Source organism: Danio rerio, chromosome 1 (genome assembly GCF_049306965.1).
Source record: "Danio rerio strain Tuebingen ecotype United States chromosome 1, GRCz12tu, whole genome shotgun sequence".
In the NCBI taxonomy this organism is placed as follows: Eukaryota; Metazoa; Chordata; class Actinopteri; order Cypriniformes; family Danionidae; genus Danio; species Danio rerio.
In genome coordinates, this window is record NC_133176.1 from 11388216 (window position 1) to 11409694 (window position 21479).

At 34.2% G+C, this 21479-nt stretch overlaps 3 protein-coding genes across 8 annotated transcripts in view; 2 read left to right on the forward strand and 1 right to left on the reverse strand.

Moving 5' to 3' along the window:
- Window positions 1–100: 100 nt before the first annotated feature.
- On the reverse strand, window positions 101–16953 carry ifi44b (interferon induced protein 44b). Of its 5 annotated transcripts, none has more exons than XM_073949353.1 (10): window positions 16712–16953; window positions 8676–8754; window positions 6324–6383; window positions 5920–5985; window positions 5705–5738; window positions 5354–5558; window positions 5131–5277; window positions 3598–3769; window positions 3395–3495; window positions 101–2202 (listed from the first exon to the last, which is right to left on the reverse strand). In XM_073949353.1, exons 2-10 carry the CDS (start codon window positions 8695–8697, stop codon window positions 2020–2022), a joined length of 990 nt encoding a protein of 329 aa, XP_073805454.1. In that variant the 5' UTR covers window positions 8698–8754; window positions 16712–16953; the 3' UTR covers window positions 101–2019. The 5 variants fall into 5 exon arrangements, with proteins under 5 accessions (XP_073805454.1, XP_073805457.1, XP_073805455.1 ...); XM_073949356.1 differs by having other exon boundaries at window positions 6344–6383; window positions 16712–16843; XM_073949354.1 differs by lacking the exon at window positions 8676–8754 and having other exon boundaries at window positions 6344–6383.
- eslec (eosinophil lineage-specific marker) lies at window positions 10880–17162 on the forward strand. 2 transcript variants are annotated; one of them, XM_002660367.6, is made up of 6 exons: window positions 10880–11562; window positions 11640–11712; window positions 13063–13160; window positions 14993–15127; window positions 16740–16851; window positions 16934–17162. In XM_002660367.6, the coding sequence occupies exons 2-6, from the start codon at window positions 11652–11654 to the stop codon at window positions 17011–17013; spliced, it is 486 nt and encodes a 161-aa protein (XP_002660413.1). In that variant the 5' UTR covers window positions 10880–11562; window positions 11640–11651; the 3' UTR covers window positions 17014–17162. The 2 variants fall into 2 exon arrangements, with proteins under 2 accessions (XP_002660413.1, XP_073805458.1); XM_073949357.1 differs by lacking the exon at window positions 10880–11562 and having other exon boundaries at window positions 11608–11712.
- A 3060-nt stretch (window positions 17163–20222) lies between these two features.
- The window catches only part of trim2b (tripartite motif containing 2b), a 29963-nt gene continuing 28706 nt past the window's right edge, over window positions 20223–21479 (forward strand). Inside the window, exon 1 of the mRNA XM_009306306.4 lies at window positions 20223–20353. The gene's annotated coding sequence lies outside the window, so the exon portion shown is untranslated. The remainder of the gene's footprint in view (window positions 20354–21479) is intronic.

The window sequence follows — 21479 nt, forward strand, 5'->3', positions numbered from 1 at the left end:
CCCCTTCCCTAAACCCAATCAACAGTTTTAAAAGGCAATCCAGAAAAAGATTATTGTGTTGTATTGTTTATTTAGTTTTTTTGCTCCTATTTTTGTATTACCTGCTTTCTGGAACCATTCTTCGCTGGACTTGAAGGCTGTCATTGAGGTCAACTCCTCTCTACATCTCTAGGCTGCCAACATACATGGTGTGTTAACTGGATATACTGGTAATAGCAAGAAAGCCATCCATACGGAGGTAATCAGTCAGTTGGTAAGTATGAAAAGGAACAGTGTCAAACCACCACGTAGTGTTCATTTTAAAGACGAAATGCAGCCATATGTACTCCTGGCTACATAATTTGTGATCTCCAGAAATGTATTTAGGAGTTCATTTTTAGAATGAGCCAATGTTGCAACAAAAACATCTCATGTGGAATTAATTTGCATAAACACAGACTTACAGCTCTGCAATATAAAATTAGTAGGCATATTTTAATTTTGACTTTTGAACTTTTAAGTTACCTTTATTTTAAGTTAACTTTAACTTTTGAACTTTACCACATTTATTTAATGTAAAGACTTTCAAAAGATATTTTGCAAGGATTGTCAAAAATGTTCGCATTACATAATACATATAGGCCCAGTTTCACAAACAGGGCTTAGATTAAGCCAGGACTAGGCCTTAGTTAAATAAGTCTATTTAAGCCAAATTTATAAAAATGGCCTTAGAAGAATATATTACTGGTGTGCACCTGGAGAACAATAATGACACTCATGTATTTTAAGACATCTCACCTGCAAGTTATTTTGAGTTGAGACAGTTTAAACATGCAATTTAATCTTGACTAGCCTTAAACCTTGTTTGTGAAACTGGGGGATAATGTATTTCAAAAACAACGTATAAAATAAAACGTGTGCAAGAAATCAGTCTAGTAAATCTGACAGTAATAGAAGCATAGTTGTCACCATCTTATTATTTTGGATATATTATTTATTCAAATGAGAATGCAAAGAGCAACAAACAATTTAAATTTCTCTAAACCATTATCAACAGAATATACCTCAAACATCACTGAAAAAACTTTAACACACATCTTTACTGATATTAGCAGAGAGATGAAGAGCGCAAAGAAGCTTTTTTTAAACACACATTGCAATATATGTCATTATCACTAAATTATTATTAAATCAACACTTAAATTCCTTAATTTTTCTTACTGAATAATGAGAGCAGACAGATATAAAATATCACAGTAACACTTTACAATAACAGTACATCAATAATGATGTGTTTGTATATAACCTAAACATTACTTCATTATGAATAAATGACGAGTTAAGGCATGCGCTAATCATGAACTAACTTTACCTACAACATGAGCCACATGAGTTCATGTCTGAACTACCTTAATTACTTGTTAGTACATGATTGTTCCTTAATCTATTAATTACCACATTTGTTTATGCCTAATTTAACCATCATGAACTCATGAGCTGTTAATATATAATTATATCATGACTTTACTTAAAGGATCACATTATCATTAACCCATTCTGAACTACTCATGAACTCTTTTTGCACGTTCGTCTGGTGCAATTACTCTGAATAACAATTGAAGCGTGTTCTGTCAACATCAACATGAGTTTAAACACAGGAGTTGATGAATAGTTAAGGATGAGTTAATGGTGATGTGCCCCTTCAAGTAAAGCCACGACACAATTATACAATAACAGCTCACAAGTTCCTGTTGCTTAAACTTAAACGTTAGTTAATACATTAATTAACAGCATGTACTAACAAGTAATTAAGATAGCCTATTCACACATGAACTCATGTGACTAATATTGTAGTTAAAGTTAGTTCATGATTAGCGCATGCATTAACTCATCATTTATTTATAATAAAGTAATGTTCAGTTTACATATTAATACACCATTATTGATGTACTGTTATTGTTAAGTGTTATCACTATAACTAACAAGAAACATAACTGAAACCCATCTGCAAACAACCTACACAGCCTAAGAACTCTGATTTCAGGAATCTTCTCCACTGACTAGTTTGTGCTCCACATGGTCATTAGCAAAGTTAACAATATTTTTCAGTGCATCCAGAATCAGAATATCCATAATGACATTTGTGGCATTTTCCTCATGGTAGTTTTTCACAGGAAAAATGCAGCTCACAGGAACTCCCAGCTTGACAGAACACTCCTCCATCTGCAAACAGCAATGCATATCATTTACTTTACATTTTACTATATTACTGGATGTAGCTACGGAGGAGGGACAAGAATTGGGGTGTGGTGCGTACCCCATTAAGGGCAGCTGCAGGCAGGGCCGGATTAATATAAGGGCTAGGTGGGGCTGAAGCCCCAGGGCCCACAGAAGAAGGGGGCCCTGTATTGGCTGAAGAATAATTTTTGCTATGACTCGGGAAACGCCTCTTTGCGTTATACTTTCTCTCGTCGATAATGTGAAGTATTCCTTTTGTTTTGCTGCTGTTCAAAAACAGTGATGCCGGTGCTAAACTGGGGCTCGGAGCCCAATCAGAATATTGGCACTACCGCGAGAACCATCCAGGCAAAGGTAGGCTAACCAAGCTGGTCGTAAAACAAAACTAAAATTCAAACAGTCATGTTGAATGAACTCATAACTGAAGCACAGTCTCGGCTGCGTGACGGTTACAGCCGGACTCAATAAACCAGTGTGAGCCCGCACAAATACACTCATTTATGTTTTACAGTAAGTCTAACTGACTAGTTAGAAAGAAAACTTTTTATGTGAATAAACTAGCCTGTTGTTAGCATGAATTTGGTATGAATTAGTATGTTTCTAGTATGGTTGTATGTCAGTATGTTTCCAGTATAGATTAGTATCATGCTATTAGGAACTGGAATGTTGTAGGTATGTCCAACGTAAAGTCAATCGCAGTCTATGGGACCGTTGCTAGGGTCCCGTAAGTGGTTGCTAGGATGTGGCTAGTAAGTTGAAAGGTCATCATTGATTGGCAGATTGGTAGCTTTTAAATGAGTTAAATGAGCCTGTATGACAGTCTGGCGCAACGTTCGACGCTCTAAAAATTCTTCTGCATGGACCAGAGGTCATAAAGTTTGGTTTAATGTTAAGTCAATGAGACTTTTCTGAATTTTCCATGTCCGTTTTTGGAAAACTGTAAGTCGAATCAGTTGGAAAAGGCATAGCAACCCGAGTCAGACCAGTTTGGTGGTTGTAGTATGAACTGTCTAGGAGGAGATGCGTATAGAAATTAGTCTCAGAAGAAGAAGAAGACGGAAGAATAATATGTTTATATAACAGTATTTGGCCTTCTCAAGCCACCATTATTTCAGTTGAACATATACAAAACAGGATTGAAGTTTACGGTGGTTTAGAAAAAATGAAAGCACAATACCTTTTGTTTTATTTTTTTGCTTGTGTAGATCTTCTGTAGATCACTTTTGACTAGTGGACATGCTTCATCCACTTTGGTCATGATTATGACTTGAGGAATGCCTGTAAAATAACGATCAATAAATACATATTCAATAATAAACAATTAAACCTATATTTAAATAATTTTTGCTGTTATATTTTTGGAATAAAAGTGTCCTTTACCCAAGTCTCTTGCCTTCTCCCGAACTTCTCTCATTTGCTTTAATATGTCATCATCTGTCATGGAAACAGTATTAGCAGGAAGAACAGCCACTAGACAGTGAATCCTGTCTTTTCGGTTGGGTTCCCTGTTATACTTTGGATCATCTTCAGTAATTGAACTTCTTGGGTTAAACTGAAGAGACAGAAGCACATAAGCCAGAAGAATGCACACTGTGAAAAAAACTATAGGTGGGCATATATTAATCTTTTAATCTAGATTTATCTTGGAATTAATCTAGATTAATCTATATTAAAATGGCTCATTTGAAGGCATTCAGAATAAGTGTGCAACACAAACAATAAATGTTTGAGAACGTGTTTCTCAAGCCAGGTGTCGCATTAGACCAGGGGCTCATCTCCTGTTTTCAAATGCATCAAAAACTGCTTGAGAAACTGTTCTACTATGATAATTGGTGATGAAAATAAATGATGTTCAATAAGATGTACTTGTGTTTACTGTTTATTCAGTTAAACATGAATGTTAAACTGTAGGCCTACATAAGCTCGAAACTTTTTGTTCAACTTAATCCGACTATAGTCATAACTGAACTAAACAGAAATGGAATTAAGACATGTGGAGTATGCAGATATTAGTGGCAAACACTGCAATCAAACTATTACTGTCATGTAGGACTTTGCCATTTTTTCCGACAAGATCCACACACGCGGCTGTCTGTAAAGGACTGCACACACACACGCACGCACGCACGCACGCACACACACACACACACACACACACACACACAAACACACACACACACACAAACACACAAACACACACATCGCAAAATGCTGAAGTTTTTTTCTTTCCATTTGGCGTGTGTTAGTAAATTCCATAACACTATCACCAGTCCTTACTTCTTATTTGTGTCTAATACCCCAGTTTGTCATGGCGGCATGAATGAAATCTTTATGAGTTAAAGTGAAACTGCCGAACTGCAGTTAAAGTCAGGCATCCAGCTGATTTGATTCAGAAGGGTACTTTTTTTTGTCAGACGGCTCACAAGTCAGGTATACATCTGCGCAAAAATAACAAGGTAAAAGTCGTCATAGCTTGCTTAGAATAGACCCAGCTCCCAACCCGACTTTGAGAATAGATTAACAGTGATATTTTTTTGCGCACGATTATAGTCTTGCGTTAATGCAGCATGTTAACACCGATAACGTCCCAGCACTAGAAAAAAATATACATTAATAAACATTTTCTGTATTTTTTTTATTTATATATATATATATATATATATATATATATATATATATATATATATATATATATATATATATATATATATATATATATATATATATGTGTGAGTGATTTTTTTAATCAGATGTATTTAATGTTGTTACTTTTACTTTTGTAAAAATTTCCACAAGTACTTCTACTTTTACTTGAGTATAGATTTTGGATACTCTACCCACCTCTCTACACCCCTTTTTTTGCTTAATTTAAACATCTCAAATGAAAGTCTCTGTGGTGTAAAACACACTTACAGTATATCCACTGGTGATGTGACCACCTAATATTTTGATGATGTCACCAGTTCTTATTCCTCCTTCACTCTGCATCCCGGCAATGTCAGAGAAAGTCAGAGGATAGTAAGAGCCAAATTCGTCCTTTTTCAGTTTGTAGGTTTGGTACTGAAAATTAAACAGATTTAAAGCCTCTTGCATGTGAAAAATAAGGAAAGATACATTTAGCTAACATTAAGCTTACCTTGACAGTGAAACTTCGATCAGTTTGGACTGAATGTGCCAAGGCTCTGGTAGTGATGCGGCCCAGTAGAGCATTATCCAGAGAGTTGAAGAAGCTGGATTTTCCAGCACCAACTGGTCCATGCAAAAGAATTCTCAGAGTGTCGACCTCTGGGTTCCCAGGTTGGAAACTTTTAATTGTTGTCAGAAGTTTTTGTTTATCACTCCTATAAATAAAGCACAGCATACAGATTCACATTAAGTGCCTGTAAGATTATGTGATTAATCAATCAGAATCAAGTGAGAAAGAATCCAGAAAGTTGTGTAATATGCATGTTGTGTTCTGATAGGAATGAGAGTTTTCTGAACTTACTTCCAATCCATGGTCCTCCAGGCTGTCTCATTCTCTATTTAACCAAAACAAATACTAGGTAAATTTCAGTTTCTACTTTCAGTATGTTTATTTGGGCTATTTAAGTTTTATTTATATTATCTCTGCAGTATATGGTCTTTTTAGGCTATGTAATTTGCTTTGTGATCATTCAGTATGATATTGCCCAGTTTGTTATACTGAAAATTAAATATTACCTGGGGGTGGTGGTTGTTCAGGTTTTTTCTTAAATGGCCACATCCTAGCAACACCTTTGTGCATTCCTTGAAATAAAGATAAAATTGAATAAACTTAAGGTCACTGTAATCCTCAGAATCCAGCTTATTCAGCAACCTTCAGATTACTTCGCCACAGTAATTTGTACTGTTAATAAAATGTTCCTGTATATTATGATCTACTGTTTTTTCAGTGGTGGTAGAATTAAATGTCACTGAATTTAATTTTTACTTTGTAGATTTTTTTTGTCTATTTTTTAGGTTTCTGCCAGCTTGCCAAGTAAAAAAGAATACATGCAGCTTGTTTATTTTTTAATTAATAAACTGAGTGTATTTTTATGTTATGTTTGATTCTTTTGAACACTGTTGCTTTTCGTTTAACTGACTTTGAATAAAGGGATCTTGCCTCGCAGTCTGCTGTCTGTTCAAACGTAACAGGCTCCCAGCTACAGGAAAGGTGACAGAGAAATAGATTAATTTTATATACAATTCTGAAGCTGAAGGTGTAGTTGAATTGAACAAATAAAATTTGCTGTAACATACAGTTGTGAATGTGAGAGTGTATGGGTGTTTCCAAGTACTGGGTTGCAGATATAAGGGCATGCTCTGTGTAAAACATATGCTAGATAAGTTGGTAGCTCATTCCGCTGTGGTAACCCCTGATGAATAAAGGGACTAAGCCGAAGTAAACTGAATGAGTGAAATTGGCAGGAGTGTGTGTGTGTGTGAATGCAAGAGTGTATAGGTGACCGCTGCGTAAAAATATGCCAGAATAGTTGGTGGTTCATTCAGCTGTGGCGACCCCTGATAAATAAGGAACTAAGCAGAAAGACTATGAATGAATGGAATAATGAATGAATGCATGAATGAATGTTTGTTTGAAAACATTTTACATTGATAATGGCAGGCTGCAATGTCAAGCAATGATAAATGATATGCAACAGTTACACACGGATGATGGCATGATCTTAAATTTTGTCATTATAAAGGGGAAACAGCTTCACATATTCTTCTTTTACCCTGCTATTGAGATATTTAACCAAAGTAAGTCAAAAGATTTTCACAAAACCCTAAAAATTGATACCAACAATGTGGAAAATGGCCATCCAATTTCAACTTTAAGAGATTTAAAATTTGTAATCATTTATTTATAAAATTAGGGACAGTGCAGTATCTTCATGATTTAAAACTTAAGTAAACATAAATTTTTGGGCAGTAAATAAATAAGAATGCTCCATTTTAAATGTTTTAATACATCCAAACTGTACATCAATCAATCAAAATGTACACAACAAAATCTTTGCAAACTCTTACCAGTTTTGAGTGACTTTTAAAAAAAATTATTTTGTTAGAAAACTCTGTAACTCTTTTTATTCATTTAATCTACCACAGTGTGTGAGACAACCGGTAGACCTACAGGTAATACTACTGTAGACATATTAGCTCTACATTTATCTCTTTATTTACATTGAATTTGTTATTTAGGAGACAAGTCTTACCTTCAAGGCAGTCTAAGAGAGTGAGATGGTGTTGTTCTAGATTTCTCAAACCGCACTGACTGAATTTACTTTCAGTTTTGAAACTGACCTTATCAGAGGTTGTTTTCATAGAGTAAAAAAGAACATAAAACAATAAGCATGCAGCAACATGAAGGTTTAAAACATCCTAAAATGACGAGTATAATATTTTCTTAATACAAATGTATTAGTTAAGGTATTGGGCAGGTTTTACCACATACAAAAGAAGATAATGAAATAATAATAGCAATAAAAAAAAAGAAAATTTATGACTATATTTTGCATGCTAAAGTAAACATGCAACAACAATATGCATGGAAGAGCTTGTTGCCACAAGGACAATGTAATAAATCTAATTTAATGAATGAATTAATTTTCCTTCGGCTTTGTCCCTTTATTCATCAGGGGTCACCACAGCGGAATGAACCGCCAACTTTTCCAAAAAGGGAAACTTGGCTGGGAAATGTCAAATTATATTAAAGTGGGAAAAAGTAACAGTCCAAATGATGTAAAATTATCAATACTTAAAACAAAGATGCCGTCTTTAAAATCACAGTTATTATTCAGCATGTTTCCATTGTGATAATTAGCAGAAATACACCATCTTAAAAAATATTTGCACATAAAAAAATGTAACTGAATTGAAACTAAAATTTTGCTAAATCAAACAGTATGTCAAACAGGAAGCTCTTGTGAGAACGATGCAGATTCAAGATGCTGTATACAGAAACCACAATGTTTATCAAAGCTGAAACCTACAGGAAATAGCTTTGCTGCTAATACTGAGGCTGACAAACCAAAAGAGCTCCATTCTTTTTTTTTTTACCTTTTTTATAACAGTTTTCTAAAAGTGCAAAAAAATTATTACAGACTGTCCAAAAACATAAATTATAACCAAGAGAGAGAGAGAAAGAGAGAGAGAGAGAGAGAGAGAGAGAGAGAGAGAAATAACCAAATCTTCCAAAAATCCACCTTATACATTAAAATCATAAAGCTGTCCATGGTCAAACTTAAGACATAAAAATGGAGTAGGAAATTAAGAGTGTCCTTGATTTAAAAGTGCCCTACTTTAAACTTTTTAGTCTTTCAATTCTTTCTTCATAAAATAAACAAAAAGAGCAACCTTTTTTTATTCTTTTAGAAATACCAGCCCTAGCACAAACTATGTTATAAATAATTTGTAGGTCTCAAGCATTACTGACTAAGAGTTTTAAACCTTACCAGGTGGCCTCTCACAATCCATGCATTCAGTCGGATGAAGAGTTATTGATCCAAGATAGTGGTGGAGATTAACTTTCTGCTGTTAAAAAAAAAGAGGCCTCTCATTTCTACTGTCTATTGTGATTATGATGAAGCCTTTATTTATACACTTTTACATTCAGCGAAATTGGAGCCCCCCAACCATACACAAACATCACACATTTCAGGGGAAGACAGGTCAGAAAGATGAAATAAGATACATTTGGGAGGAGGGAGGTGAAAAAAACCCTTTCAGACTGTCCTTGAATTAGTGCAGTGTGAGATCAGGGGTGAGGGGGTGGGGGTGTGGGGGGGGGGGGGGGGGGGGGGACATAACATCGCAACAGGGGATGTGGATGAAAGAAGGTCCGATGAAGGTGACAGCCATCTGGTTCTGCAGCTAGAGAGCGCTGGTCACAGACCCACCTACACACACTGGTTGTGGGGCTCTGTAGTGATTGTCTATCTGTAGCTGTGAAAGTGTGTGTGTAAGCCTGTACAGTCTCAACAGGTGTCCTTGAGACAGGGAGCAGAAATTCAGAGCGTCTCCTTATCTTACTCTCTAGGGGAAGTTGTTTGTCAGGGAAGCCGAAAGAAAAGTTTTTCAAATTTAGGTAAATATGCCAGTTTCGCAGATATTTTAATGTCCATCACAGGTCTCCATGGTCTGACCAAATCTTGTTGCAATGCCGCTAGTTTCTTCCTGATGTTTTCCAATTTGCAGTCTAATGCATCAGTCTGGTTTGTAACAACCCTTACCACCGTTTCTGTATCTGACCATCACCTCTATATTTTTTCCTTTATTTGTTGCAAAAAATTAAACTGCATTTTTATTTTAAATTTCAGTTCCATCAAATGTTTCAAAAGCAATCCAAATATGCAAAATGTTAAAATTCTCTACAGTTTTTTTCTATATAAAACGTATGAATTAAAACACTGAAAACTCTAATGTGGAAGCGAAAATAAGCTATTAGCAGTGGGACATAAATAACAGTGTTACTTTTGTTTCCAGTACAGGAACTCCTGCCATTTAAACCTGATTTCATTTAAAACTCAGACATTCCAATATAAACAAATTGTAAACTGTAATGGAAACAAAGTAAACCAGAAACATTTGAAAATAAGACCCTATATTGCCCCTTGTACCCTATTCCCTACATTGGTCCACTAATATAGTGCACTTGAAAGAGTGAATGAGAATAAGTGAGTGAATTTGAGCCCTCACCAGAAAAGATGGTAGTGCTATTTTGTTTGTGCTTTGCTGGTTGATAAATCCCTCAGAATGGATTAGATTTCAAACTTCTTGGTCAGACACTGTGATGGTTATTAACCCCAAGCTGTCTATAAGTTATTAGTAATTATACAAAGTATTTTGGGGCGAGGCAGTGGCGCAGTAGGTAGTGCTGTCGCCTCACAGCAAGAAAGTCGCTGGGTTGCTGGTTCGAGCCTCGGAGTCGGCTCAGTTGGCGTTACAGTGTGGAGTTTGCATGTTCTCCCTGCGTTTCCTCCGGGTGCTCCGGTTTCCCCCACAGTCCAAAGACATGTGGTACAGGTGAATTGGGTTGGCTAAATTGTCCGTAGTGTATGAGTGTGTGTGTGAATGTGTGTGTGGATGTTTCCCAGAGATGGGTTGCGGCTGGAAGGGCATCCGCTGTGTAAAAACTTGCTGGATAAGTTGGCGGTTCATTCCGCTGTGGCAACCCAGGATTAATAAAGGGACTAAGCCGACAAGAAAATGAATGAATGAATGAATGCTTTTTCACTGTTTTCCATCTAGTGACCTATGTCTGGATTGTTTAGGTGCACTATTGAGTCTAGATTATCTTTGAGGGTTGTTTGGGCTTGCTTTTACCTTCCAAATTGTTGCTAAAAATGCTAGGTGAGATTTTCTTTCTTTTTTTAATGGTTGTCTTATTCCTGGAATGCAGTTGCATATGTAAGTTTATTTAAGCTTAAATTGGTGAGGCATTATTCTGCATTTTTGTCAGAGTCTTCTGTTATTGGGATTGAGATCTGGCAACAAGAAACTCTAAGCTTGTTTTAGGCTCACATCTTAGGTGACATCTTGGGTGTTACAGATAAAGCTAAAGATAATGTCAGAAATGCAAAATAATCATGACATTTTTAACTGTTAAATGTGGCAGATTGCACAATAATTCCAGTTTCATCTTTTTCTTGCTGCTATCATAGCACTCAATTTAGGTAACTTAATAGAAATATAAATGTAAAATTTATTATTTTTAATCTTTTTAGCAAAGATGATCAAACCATAAAAATTGATATGATGTGATATATATCATATAATAGTAATGTTGTAAAACTTTTAAATGAGCAACTGTAACATTGCAGGACTTTATTAACATTTGACCTTGGCTGCATTGACTCAGACTTAAAATATATTTTTTCTTTTCTTCAACCACAATCTAATTAAATAAATCTCATTTTTTTTGCTGGTTGTTAAATGTAATTTCTCTATTTAGACCTCAATGTTTATTGTTGATCATCTTCTAAAACATGACATGCAGTATATATGATAAACTAGTTTTCATGTCTATTAAAATGAGCACAATGAAATAATATTATCACAGAATTATCATATTATTGGTCATTTTTAGGTCAGTTTGCAGAAATCAACTTTGACAAGAATGTGACACTTAAAGCTATTGTGCAACAAAACGTACCATCATACTTGAAGATGTTCAGCGTTGGGTCTTATTTACCTAATAAGGACCGGTTGGTTAAAATAAGCTTTCATTGGTGTTTCAGCCATCAGTTGCACACATTTATGACTAAGCGAATACGTGTATATAAAGCTTGAGCAATAATCTGAATATTACACCAAACACTATTGAGGAGCTGAATCTACCAGGTTCGAGTTTCTGTTGTATTTCCATTCTTAGTGTTATTTATGCGCATATTAATTTACAATAATGCTGATTTTTACAGGACCTTGTCAAGATGTGGATTTCTGCAGCATTCCTTCTTTTTGCATTGGCTGTAAATGGAGTCAAGTCTGATGGTAATTGAAGAAAATAGATGATATTTTGCTAAATTTGTCATTTCGGTAACACTTTATAATAACTACACAATATAAATAATTTATTAAGCATTAGCAAATAGTAAATTCATTATCTGTTAAGCATTAACTCTACATTAATAAACGTTAGTAAGCAGTTTATATTTATAAGCACCTATATAATGTGGTTAATAATTGTATTTTCATACTCTGTTAATGATTTATTTTTCATTACTAAATTAAGTATCGAATTATTTACAAACCGTTTGTATTTAAGAGTAGTTGAGGGTTTTCAGGACCATTCAGAATGAGTAAGTAAATGATTAATAAACTATTGAAATCAACATTTATATGTCTTATTATTCAGGCATATACTAATAGTCAACTAATATGTTAATAAATGCTTTATTAACTCAATTTCATGCAGTTTTGTGACCTAATCTAAAGTTAGGACTACTCATGCTTTATAAATCCCTTATAAATGACTATTAAAGGCTCAGTACCAAATGAACGATAATCTGTGCAATCTTTCTAAAAAGTAAAATTACTGTAAAGTTTAAACATTGCAAAATAACAGGAGTGTCAAAATATGACATCCAACTGGATAAAACAACAATATAATAATTTAACATTATATTAATATGTAATCTTTAAACTCTTCATTGATTTTATTTTAGATAAGGTTGCAAATATTTATTTTTCATTTGAAGTACAGTTTCATTTGTGTATCTTTAAATGAAGAGAAATTAATAATGTCTTTTTTTCCTATTTAGAATTTAACTGAGCCTTTATTTGTGATCTATAAGGGATTTATAAAGCATGAATAGTCCTCACTTTAGATTAGGTCACAAAACTGCATGAAGTTGAGTTAATAAAGCATTTATTAATATATATAGTAACCATTAATATATGCCTGAATAATAAGACATATAGCCTAAATGTTGATTTCATTAGATTATTAATCATTTACTAACTCATTCTGAATGATTCTAAAAACCCTCAACTACTCTTAAATACAAACAGTTTGTAAATAATTCGATACTTAATTTAGTAATGAAAAATAAACCATTAACTAAGCATGAAAATACAATCATTAAACACATTATACAGGTGCTTATAAGACAAGAATAGAGCATTTGTAGCTGCATTTATAAATTGCTTACTAACACTTATTAATGTAGAGTTTATGCTTAACAGATAATGAATTCACTATTTGCTAATGCTTAACAAATGATTTATAGTGTGTAGTTATTATAAAGTGTTACCGTTTCTTTAATTACAGTTCTTACATCACAAAACTGATCATTCAGTCACTAATAATCTCTCATTTTTATTCAATCTTCTTTGGCGAAGTTCCAAACATTAGTCGAAGATGCCCCTCTGGCTGGGAGAAATTTGGATCACAATGCTTTAAGTTTTTCAGCGAATATAAAACATGGGCTGAGGCTGAGGTAAGATTAAAAAGAAGTTTAATCATTACAAAAATAACAAATTTACATATTCAAATCTCCATTTCAAAGGGTAAAAAGGGGTTTCAAGATTAAAAATCTAATACTGTTTTTCCCCCTTGGAGATTAATGCTGTTCAATTTATTTTCTCAACTTAATATATTTTAGCATGATGTACAACAATTTTTGTTGGCTGTTCTGAGGTTTTGTGGGTTTTTATACTACAAAATCATTTATTTATTTGCAACAAGAATTAATTAATGACATAAGTTTTAAAATCCCATGTATATTTATGTTTAATCAATTCTATTGATATACAGAATATAACTATAACTTTAAATATTTTACAGGTAAACATCAGATTAATTACCTTTAAATTTTACATAAATATAAATACAATTGAAGTTTTGAAGAATTATTAAACCGCCTCTGATTTTTTCATTTCCCAAATGATGTTTAACAGAGCAAGAAAGAATTTTCACAGTATTTTCAGCATTTATTTATTTTTCCGGCGAAAGTCTTATTTTGTTTATATCTGGCTAGAATAAAAGCAGTTTTTAATATATATATATATATATATATATATATATATATATATATATATATATATATATATATATATATATATATATATATATATATATATATATATATATATATATATATAGCTATATTTGTTTTCGATAGTCTACAGAACAAACCATCGTTATACAATAACTTTCCTAATTACCCTAACCTGCCTAATTAACTTAATTAACCTGTTTAAGCCTTTAAAGTCACTTTTAGCTGTATAAAAATGTCTTAAAAAATATCTAGTCAAATATTATTTACTGTCATCATGTCAAAGATAAAATAAATCAGTTATTAGAGATGAGTTATAAAACTATTATGTTTAGAAATGTGTTAACAAAATCGTCTCTCTGTTAAACAGAAATTAGGGTCAAAAATAAACAGGGGGGCTAATAATTTAGGGGGGCTAATAATTCTGACTTCAACTGTATATGTTGGCATAAATGACAATTAAAATGTAAAGCAATTAATTAAAAGACACTTTAATCACATTTAATGTGCTATGTATTTAATATCTCTAAAAATATGTATAATCTATAAAAAAAAAAAACAGTGGTCAAATACCAATAAATAGGCAAACTATAAATGGGAATTTAGGAGAGAAGAACTTTACAGATACATTACAGTATGTTTGTGAGTGTGTTTGGGTGTGTGTGTGTTGGGAGGGGGGGGGGGGGGTGTGGGGGTAGCAGTGCTCAGCATATATAAGTTTACCCCTCACAAATCTCTTTTAAATTCATATTTTTAATAGGAAGCTATGCAATATTATATTTGTGCGCATATACATTAGTCAGTACTGAAGCCAAAAATAGCTTACAATAACGGTTCAAAAACTAGCACAGCCAAATTTGTATGTTAAAAATATTGGATACAAATTTTAAAAAGAGGAAAAATCAAAAGAAGCAAAATAAATAAAGATTTAGATTAAATTTTGTAGGTTGTCATTTATTTTTGCAATTTTTTGCTTGAATTTAATTATCTTTCAATTTCTAAATATGTTTGGTGACTAAAATATTATTTTAATAAATTTATCTGTTTAATAAATCTGTTTTATATTACCAATACCAATATACTACCTATATTCACTGAGGAATTAATACAAATATTCATTTTCAAAATGGGGTGTACTCAATTATGCTGAGCACTGTATAATAACATAAAAATATAATGACACTGTAAATCAATGCAATCTGCAAATGAAATGTCTCTTTACTAATGTTACAGTTTATTAACACAATGCATTTTAAACCCCCATCTCTACACAGAAACATTGTGTTGACCTCGGAGGAAACCTAGCATCCATCCAGAGTGATATCACTCACAATTTTCTTATAGCTTATTTGAAAAGACAAGAAAAAGGCATCACCCGGACCTGGATTGGTGCTCATGATGCAACTCAGGTAGCTGTTTTTTTTTTTTCCTGTAAAATATTAATCAGATCAGATTATAGTAAAATGTAAAACATTAATGAAATGAAATGAACAGCAATTATGGCTGTTTTATAAATATTATATACACAAATAAGTTGACTAGGTTACTTCATAAAAGTTATTTATCACTAATTAAAATGACCCAAATTGTATTTAAATGACTTTTCTTATTACTTTGTCTGAAAAAAACTTATTCATTCAGTCATTCATTTTCTTTTTGACTTAGTCCCTTTATTAATCTGGGGTCGCCACAGCGGAATGAACCGCCAACTTACCCAGCATATGCAGCAGATGCCTTTCCAGCTGCAACCCATCACTGGGAAACACCCATACACACTCATTCACACACATACACTTTGGCCAATTTAGCTTACCCAAATCACATACCACATGTTTTAGACTTGTGGGGAAAGCCAGAGCACCCATTGGAAACCCACGCGAACATGGGGAGAACATGCAAACTACACACATAAATGTCAACTGACCCAGCCGAGGCTCGAACCAGCGACTTTCTTTCTGTGAGGCGATCGCGCTACCCACTGTGGCACTGTGACGCCCAAATAACTTATTTACTTAGTTAATTTAATTACTTCACTAACTCGCTTTCATTCAGTTTATTCCCCTTTTTAGCAGGTGTTGCCACAGAGGAATGGCCCAACAATTTCTCTGGCACATGTTTTATCGGCGGATTTCCTACCAATCACAAAATTGCTTTCCTAAAAATCCACATAAATTTCTCAATATATTGACAAAATAAACAAGCCCTTAATTCTGAGTCAAACAGTAACTTTTACCCCCGGTTTCACAAACAAGGTTTAAGGCTAGTCATGATTAAATTGCATGTTTGAGCTGTCTCAACTCCGTGAGATGTCTTAAAATACGTCAGTGTCATTTTTTGTCTCAGGTGCACACCAGTAACATATTTTTCTAAGGCCATTTTTATAAATGTGGCTTAAACAGTATAATTTAGCTAAGCCTTAGTCCTGGCTTAATCTAAGCCACGTTTATGAAACTGGGCCTTAGATTTGATTATAAAAACAACACTTAAAATTCAATTAATCTAGGTATCAAAACACAAATGGTCTCAAATTAATGACACTATTTTTCTTACCATCGGCAGATTTCTAAAACATAAACAATTATTTTCTAAAGCATATGCAATTATTTTGATAAATGATTTGAGTGTTTTTCTTTAGTTGAAAAATTATTATTTATGCAAAATATACAGCATATTATTTTGTTTATATGAACTAATTTAGATAGAACTGCTACATTTGCATAAAATATTGTATTATTTAATTTATTTGCAGTAAATTGTTACTTTGAAACTAATTAAACTAATTTGATGTATAGTTTTTTTCCCCTCTTGTCATGAAAATTGTCCTAAGACAAGAACGGTTGTTGATGAATAATTTTAGGACAACTTTAATGAAAGGTTTTTTAACAGTTCAAACTTTGACCATATACTATAGTAAGATTTAAGGTAAATATAAGCATAATAAAAAAAGACAGCAATTAATAGTATCAGATGGAAGTGGCAACATGAAATGATGCCTTCAGCAATGTAAATGTTGTTTTTCAGGCGGACATCTGGTTTTGGAGTGACGGATCAAAGTTTGAATACAGTGCCTGGCATTCAGGAGAACCAAATAATGGAGGAAATGCCGAAAGATGCGCGGAGATGGGCTTTGGAGGTAATAATATACTTGTTGTCAAACTTGTAAACATTTACATCTTAAACATAATGAACTACTATGTACCGTTTAAACTCCACAGATGAGCAGCGCTGGAATGACGCACGTTGTGAAACTCGTCTCAATTTCATCTGTTACAGAATGACAAGAATCAATATGTAATAATCATTTTAACTGATAAGGTAAAATCATGACAGTCCATCTCAGACCAAGTCCTCAAAATAGCCGATTGTAACAGATGCTTTGCCATTAAATGGTAAATTCAGTCTTAATGCAATCATCATGCAACAATAAAACTCTTATCAAATCCATATTTTGGCGTGTCGCCTTTATTCATCTCTTCAAAACAAATCTTTTACAAATTACATGTTGTAACAGCATCTACCAGCAGAGGGAACTGCTAATCTGCCATGTACAGACTTAAAGGGACCGTTCACCCAAAAATGAAAATCTGTGACCATTTACTCGCACTCACCATATGAGTTTCTTTCTTTTGTTGAACATAAAAGAAGATATTTTGAAGAATGTTAACGTAACTAAACAGTGCGGTAATCGTTGACTTTCATAGTAGGAAAAAAACTGTGCAATTCAAAGTAACCAATTGTGTTAGCTTCTTTTGTCTTTAACAGAGAGGGTGGTGCAGTGGTTAGCACTGTCGCCTCACAGCAAGAAGGTCACTGGTTCAAGCCCCTGCTGGGTCGGTTGGCATTTCTGTGTGGAGTTTGCATATTCTCCCCGTGTTGGCAAGGGTTTTGTCGGGTGCGCAGATTTCCTCCAAAGTCCAAAGACATGCGCTATACTTAAGGTGAATTGAATAAACTAAAGTGGCCGTAGTGTATGCGTGGGTGTGAATGCAAGAGAGTATAGATGTTTCTCAGGGCTGGGTTGCGGCTGGAAGGGCATCCGCTGCGTTAATCATGTGCTGGGTAAGTTGGCGGTTCATTCCACTGTGGCAACCCCTGATTAATAAAGAGACTAAACCGAAAAGAAATAAATGAGTGAATGCATTCAACAGAAAAAAAAAAAAAACTCAAAAAGGTTTGGACTAACTTAAGAATGAGTGAATAACATAATTTACATGTGCTGTGAAAGACAAACCAAAGTTTTAAAATAATTTAAAATTATAATAAATAGTTATAATATGCACTAATAAACTGTAATGAATGCGTTATGGTGACCTAAGGGTCTTTTGTTTAGTCTTATTTACTGGATTCTCTCTCTCTTTCTCTCTCTCTCTATCTCTCTCTCTCTCTGTGTGTGTGTGTGTGTGTGTGTGTGTGTGTGCGCATTGTTTATTGTGTCCAGCAGTTGTAATGACACTGTGATGTGTTGAGTGAGAGTGCCAGGCTGTAACACTCATATTTTCCAACTTGGAGACCACTCAAAATGCCTCAATGCTCTTTTTGGTTTGACTGAACAAATTTAATGTATTTACCAAGACACACACTATGTGGAAAATTCAAAGAGACAAATTATACCATGGGGTGTTGTGTACAGTACCTGTGGTGATTTGATAGACTGACTTGATATTAAAAAAAAGTCTTAATTTACTGAAATTTTATATGACATTGTCATTAATTTCTACTTAGTTGAAGTCAGATTTATCAGCCCCCTGTTTATTTTTGACCCCAATTTCCGTTTAATGGAGGGAACATTTTTTCAACACATTTCTAAACATAATAGTTTTAATAACTCATTTCTAATAACTGCGTTATTTTATCTGTGTCATGATGACAGTAAAATATTTGACTAGAAATTTTTTTAAAGACATTTCTAAACAGCTTAAAGTGACATTTAAAGGCTTAACTGGGTTAATTAGGTTAACTAGGCAGGTTAGGGTTTTTAGGCAAGTTATTGTATAACAATGGTTTGTTCTGTAGACTATCGGAAAAAAAATAGCTCAAAGGGGCTGATAATTTTAAACTTAAAATAGCTCATAAAACATGTAAAACTGCTTCTATTCTAGCTGAAACAAAATAAATAAGACTTTCCCCAAAAGTAAAAATATTACCAGACATACTGTGAAAATTTCCTTGCTCTGTTAAACATTATTTGGGAATTTTTATATATTTTTTTTAATTCAAAGGGGGCTAATTCTGACTTCAACTTCAGTTCTATTCTGACTTCAACAGTAAGTTATCTTAAAATGCCTTGATGTCAGAGGTAAATGGCCAGACGGGTTTGAAAGACAAGAGAAAATCAATAAACATTCATCATCTCTGAACAGGCCTTGAAGCAGACGAGCTACAGCAGCAGCAGAAGAGCATGGTGATTTTCCTTTCAGATAACAACAGCAAACTGAGACTCCAATTCATACAGAATCAATAAAACTTGACAATAGAAGACAGTAAAAACGTTGCCTGGCCTGATTAGTATCTATTTATAGTATTTATTTGTTGTAAACAACAGGAAAGCTGCATTCTTCCTCCCTCATATCAGTGGCAAGCTCTTGGTGGTGGGGGGACATTTTTGGCAAACTTTGTGCACGTTAGAATCAGTTAACAGGGCAGGCTGCCTAAGTATTGTTTGGACCATAATTACCCTTTCAAATTCCAGATTTTGTGATGGCTAATCAGCAGGATAATGTACATGTAACAAAATGAAATCATCTCATGTTATTTTCTTGAACCTGATAGACAGTTCACGACCCTTAAATTGATCTTAGTCCAGTAGAGCACATTTGATACATTCTGGAAAGGGACATCCATCCGTGATGCTCTCATGTCAACCTGGACCAAAATGCCTGAGAACAGAGTGCTTGCACAAATAATTATTACAATTCTGAAGGCAAATAGGTATAAAAAGGGTAAAAAGCAGGCCTAGTTTGTGACTGTGAATATACATGCAGGTGGTACTGCACCATGGTGTTGCAAATTATTATCTTTTTATTTAACCCACCAGATGGCACCAACCTGCCTTCAACACATTGGATTTTAATTTCCTGTCAGTTTTAGTAGTATTAATAGAAAGTACTATGATTTTTTTAAATAGCATTCATTTCATTTTATCTCAATAAAAATAAATAGTCATTAATATAAAAGTGGAGTCTTGTAGTTAAATAATGGCATCAAAATATAACACAAAAGAATGTTGTCATCAGTCATCTAATTCAGAAAATGTCATCAAACTGTTTGGACCTTCAATGATCACAAGTGTAAACCACAGACTGTAAAAAAAGGTGAAAACATGTATTTTTTTGGTATGACAGGAGGCAGAAAAACAATCAAGGTTGAGGGAGAGCGCAGAGATTATTTGCTTTTTTAGTCAGTGAGGCTGCACATTCTGTCCCGTGATTGGCTACTGAGCAACACTCAGCGTTCGGCTCCGCCCCTACGGCATGCTGGTGTGAGTCGCTTATGTCGCTGTAGTGCAGAAAGAGAAGAGCCTGTGCGAAAACAGCCCTCCACCCCTCCTCTCCGGGAAACGGGTCTCAGGCTGATGAGTAAGGCGAGGAGAGCCCGTATAGCTGCTGCATCTGAAGCTACAGAGCAATGGAGGGAAGGTAAGAGCCGAAATGCAGACAGACACATGAGGAGAAACGCAGACAGAGAGCTGTTTTTGCAGAAAAGCAGAGATGTAGCAGCATCTGCGCTCCACCAACGCAGCATGTTTCTATGGGAAGCAGGAACGGACGGGGGTGGGGTGGAAGGAGAGGTGGAGGAGGAGGAGAGGAGAGATGGATGCTCACATATGCACTGATATACTGTTGCGTTTGTCTCTTTACATCTGGGGTTTGTGATGCGTGTAATGTCTGAAGCCTGAAGTTAGCCATCACTGTTGCATGTGACAAATGCAATATGAGATGTTTTTCAGAATGAAAGTTAATGTGTTCCATCTTTTTGAAAGGCCTCATTTATAGCAAAAATTGCTACTTTGTTGTTTTTTTAAAGCTTGCTTATATTTTAATACATTTATTTGATTGTGTTTGGCAGTGAGTTTTAGATATACGTCATTCTGTTTGAGTTTCTGATGTAGCTGCTGGTTTAGAGTGATGTCAGTGTGTTGTGCTTCTTGGCCTAAATTCAGCTTGCCATAAAAAAACAAGAAATCAGACATTTATCAAGTACATTGAAATTTCCCTCACAGAATATCTGTATTAAACCAGCATACTTGGAGATATAGGAATCATTCATACTTCAACCTTTATTCAAACATAGTCATGTTATGTTAATGTAGGTTTTCTAAGCAAATAAGCATATTTATTAGTAATAAACAGGGCCAGACGGAATCTGCGGACATTTTTGACTATTTCTGCGAAGAATTTTGGTAAAAATCTGCGGATTTTTGCAGAATTATTTTGGGAGTATCCAGCGGAGTATCATAACTAAAACCTTAATATATGAAATAAAAAGTAATAAATTACTGAATAAAAACTGAATAAATTCAGATTTACACATTTACTCATGTAAATAAACAGAATTAATGATGGGATAAAAATCTGCAGAAATCTGCGGAATACTGCGGAAAATCTGCGGAATTCTGCGCGCGCAGATTCCGTGTGGGCCTAGTAATAAATAATGTTTTGTTTTCATCTTCTGAAAAAAAAAATTTTTTTGCTGGAGTTTTTCTTTAAAATTAGCAAAAGTATCTGCCAGTAAAGAAAAAAATAGCTTGCTTTTGTTTTGAAA